Below are 3,587 nucleotides of genomic sequence, written 5' to 3'. Positions count from 1 at the left end.
CCGTACCGCGTCATAATGGGCTGCTCTCAAATGCTACGGCAGTCACGTCGAATATCGCCGCAAATGGACAGCTCCTCGAGAATCGCAGACGAACCCGGACATTGTTGCTCTCCAAGCCATTGGCGCCCTCAATCACGACATCAGCAGCCCCTACCTGGCGAGGAACCCCTCTACCACCTCTCTGCTGATGCCTACCATACCGAGTTCGGCCCCGTCGGTACGCTGGCCCGATCGAGAAGCCAGTTGACTCTTCTTTTGGAACGCGAGAAAGCACGATCTGACGACAAGGGGCGCCCGAAGCCCAGATCAAAGTCATAAACCCATCATGGCAAACCCTTTTTGTATTTTTACGTGGGCATTATCTTTCGGCAGGAAAACTTTCTTTCGCATGTATTAGTCTGGCGCTGATGAGGTGTATTGCATGAAACTGGAGTTCTGGCAATCCGACAAAAATTACACACCATTTTCTTGGTATCTATGGGATCTATGGGTGCAAACTAACGAACAGGGCTGCACAGTACTGGTTCGGCTGCATGGTAATGCTCGTCATGATCCTTGCCTGGCTCGTATTGGAGCGGCAAAGCTATTGCTTTCGTCGGAACAAGCGATTTACATGTTCAATGTGACCCTACGGCAATGACAAACACGCAAGAAGCCTCTCAAAATTCGGGTATCAACCTTCTTGAGCGGATCCGGTCTTTGATGCCGACAGTCTTTCACCCAGGCCAACCCCAATTCCGCAGGAGATCTAGGGATCGTCACCCCATACGCGGGGTAGCTTCACTTGATTGCCGCCCATGCGCACCAGTTGGAAGGCATGCCGCTCGGAGATCGACCTAAACGAATAGTGAATACGACCCCAGCTCCCCGGATTTCCACTTCATGATTGTACACCCCGAGAGAGAAGAAAGAAGCCCGGCGACTGCGCAAGTATAAATATGGCCGCTTTTGCTTCGCTCCGCTAGTTAACCTACGACCCAAAGACTTCGGCAGTTCTGTCAAATTCGCCCTCAGCTACAACAAACACAATGCTGTCCTCATTAGTCTCCGAACGTTGTTACAGACTTTCCAGTCTCTTGGCCTTGGCATTGACGCTATCCGCCGCGTCGTCAAATGTCAATGGCCAGGCTATTCCGCCAGCGAGCACCGAGATTGGTGTCTCAGCCTTTGCGTTCGACATGAGCCAAGTTTCCTTGAACCCAGGCAGATGGCTAGAGAATCAAGATCGGACACTTAACTACATCAAATTTGTTGACGTCGACCGCCTGCTTTATGTCTTTCGGCAAACTCATGGGCTTCCTCTGCAGGGCGCGCAACCCAACGGTGGCTGGGATGCTCCTGACTTTCCATTCCGCTCCCACTTCCAAGGGCACTTCTTGAACGCCTGGTCCTACTGTTGGGCTGTCCTTCGCGACGAGGCGTGCCGCGACAGGGCAAGCTATTTCGCGACCGAACTGGCCAAATGCCAAGGCAACAATGACAAGGCGGGATTCAATCCAGGCTATCTGTCTGGGTTTCCCGAATCAGAGATCGAGGCTGTAGAGAAGCGGACTTTGAGCAACGGCAATGTCCCGTACTACTCCATCCACAAAACCATGGCCGGGCTCCTAGATGTCTGGCGGCACATAGGTGACGAAACAGCACGAGATGTCCTACTTGGCATGGCTGGGTGGGTAGACCTGCGTACCGGAAAATTGAGCTATAGCCAGATGCAGACCATGATGTCGACCGAGTTTGGTGGGATGAACGAAGTCATGGCCGACATCTTCCACCAGACAGGCGACGAACGCTGGCTCACCGTTGCTCAGCGGTTCGATCATGCATCCGTCTTCGACCCCCTGGCAGGCAACCGAGATAGCCTGAACGGGCTGCACGCCAATACGCAGGTGCCGAAGTGGATTGGGGCAGCTCGCGAGTACAAGGCCACAGGGACAACACGATACAGCGACATTGCCCACAATGCCTGGAACATTACTGTGCAGGCCCACACGTATGCCATTGGTGCCAACAGTCAGTCTGAACACTTCAGGCCCCCGAACGCGATTGCCAGCTACTTGGACGAGGACACAGCCGAGGCGTGTAACACGTACAACATGCTTAAACTGACCCGCGAGCTCTGGGTCATGGACCCCAGCAACTCGAAGTACTTTGACTTTTATGAGCAAGCCCTCATCAACCACGCCATTGGACAACAAGACCCCTCGAGTGCTCATGGTCATGTCACCTACTTTACGTCTCTCAACCCTGGCGGCCATCGAGGCGTTGGGCCTGCCTGGGGTGGAGGTACATGGAGTACTGACTATGGCACGGCGTGGTGTTGTCAGGGTACCGCACTGGAGACCAACACAAAGCTGATGGACTCCATCTACTTCTACGACGAGTCTTCTCTTTATGTCAATTTGTACGCACCATCGAGGTTGAATTGGACACAGAGAAAGGTCACCGTACTCCAGGAGACGGATTTTCCACTGCAAGAAACGTCGACCTTGACGGTCAAGGGGGGAGGCGATTGGGACCTGCGTTTACGGATCCCAATATGGTCAAAGGGAGCGACAATCGCCATCAATGGACAAGCATTAGATGGAGTCGAGACTGTGCCGGGGACCTATGCCACCATCAAAAGATCTTGGGGGGAGGAGGACATAGTCACCATCACTCTGCCCATGGCACTGCACACCATTTCCGCCGACGACGAGCCATCTGTGGCGGCTCTTGCGTATGGCCCAGTTGTGCTGGCCGCTAACTATGGTAGCAACACTCTGGACGAGGTTCCCAGCCTCGATCTAGGCTCAGTACGCAAAGCTGAGGGTGGCGAACTCGATTTTGAAGCTGCCTCGGGTGGAAGTCTCGTCAAGCTGGGACCGTTCTACGAGGCACACGGCTTCAACTACAATGTATACTGGGCGACCAGCGGCGACCTGACAGAGGCTCAGTGACCACTTCCCAATCCATAGTTGAACAGCAATTTCACAATCTACCTTTGCTCCTCCAGGTGCCGAGGCTCCTCCCCGTTTCGTCTCGTTCACTAGCACATACTTGCATCGCCTATCGAGCCCACGGGACACAAGACCGCAACCGTCTACAGGATAAACCAGCTGACGCACCTTGGAGCCCAGAAAGGAAAGAAATAAACCCCCCCAACATCACCACGACCACACTCTGAGACATTCTGACAACCATCAAGTTTGCCCATGTCCCCCCCCCTCCACTCTCCCATGTCCTCCAGGAAAAACAAAACAGCTCGCAGGTCCTTGCATCCCCAGCCCTGCGTCGGGGTCGAGTCATTGTTCCCAACCCCCAAGGTATCGGATCCCCCCCAGGCTGGGCCTCCGCACCGCACCCACACCAACACTTTTGCGCCCGCCCGATCCTGCCCCGAATCAAGGGGGGCCATCCCCCCGGGTAAAAAAATTTCCGGAAAGGGCTGCCAAGGGGGGCACCGGGGAAAAAGGAAAGGTTTCAATCCACCAATGAACCAAGGGGTACAAAAAAAGGGAGCCTCCCCCAAGAAATGGCTGTGGGGGTGCCCTTTTTTTTTTTTGGGCCTTAATTTCCCTTTCCCTTTTCCTTTGCCGGGAATCTGGGGG

General features: G+C 54.4%; 1 protein-coding gene across 1 annotated transcript; it reads left to right on the top strand.

Annotated features, from left to right (window-relative positions):
• Positions 1-1,028: 1,028 nt before the first annotated feature.
• Positions 1,029-2,936, top strand: VDBG_00724 (secreted protein; the record flags this gene model as incomplete). Its single annotated transcript, XM_003008996.1, has 1 exon — positions 1,029-2,936. One exon carries the CDS (start codon positions 1,029-1,031, stop codon positions 2,934-2,936), a length of 1,908 nt encoding a protein of 635 aa, XP_003009042.1.
• Between the last annotated feature and the right edge of the window lie 651 nt (positions 2,937-3,587).

The sequence above is a fragment of the Verticillium alfalfae genome, genomic scaffold, assembly GCF_000150825.1.
Source record: "Verticillium alfalfae VaMs.102 supercont1.1 genomic scaffold, whole genome shotgun sequence".
Classification (NCBI taxonomy): domain Eukaryota; kingdom Fungi; phylum Ascomycota; class Sordariomycetes; order Glomerellales; family Plectosphaerellaceae; genus Verticillium; species Verticillium alfalfae.
Note: the sequence above shows the minus strand (reverse complement) of the source record. Positions and strands in the feature narration are given on the sequence as shown.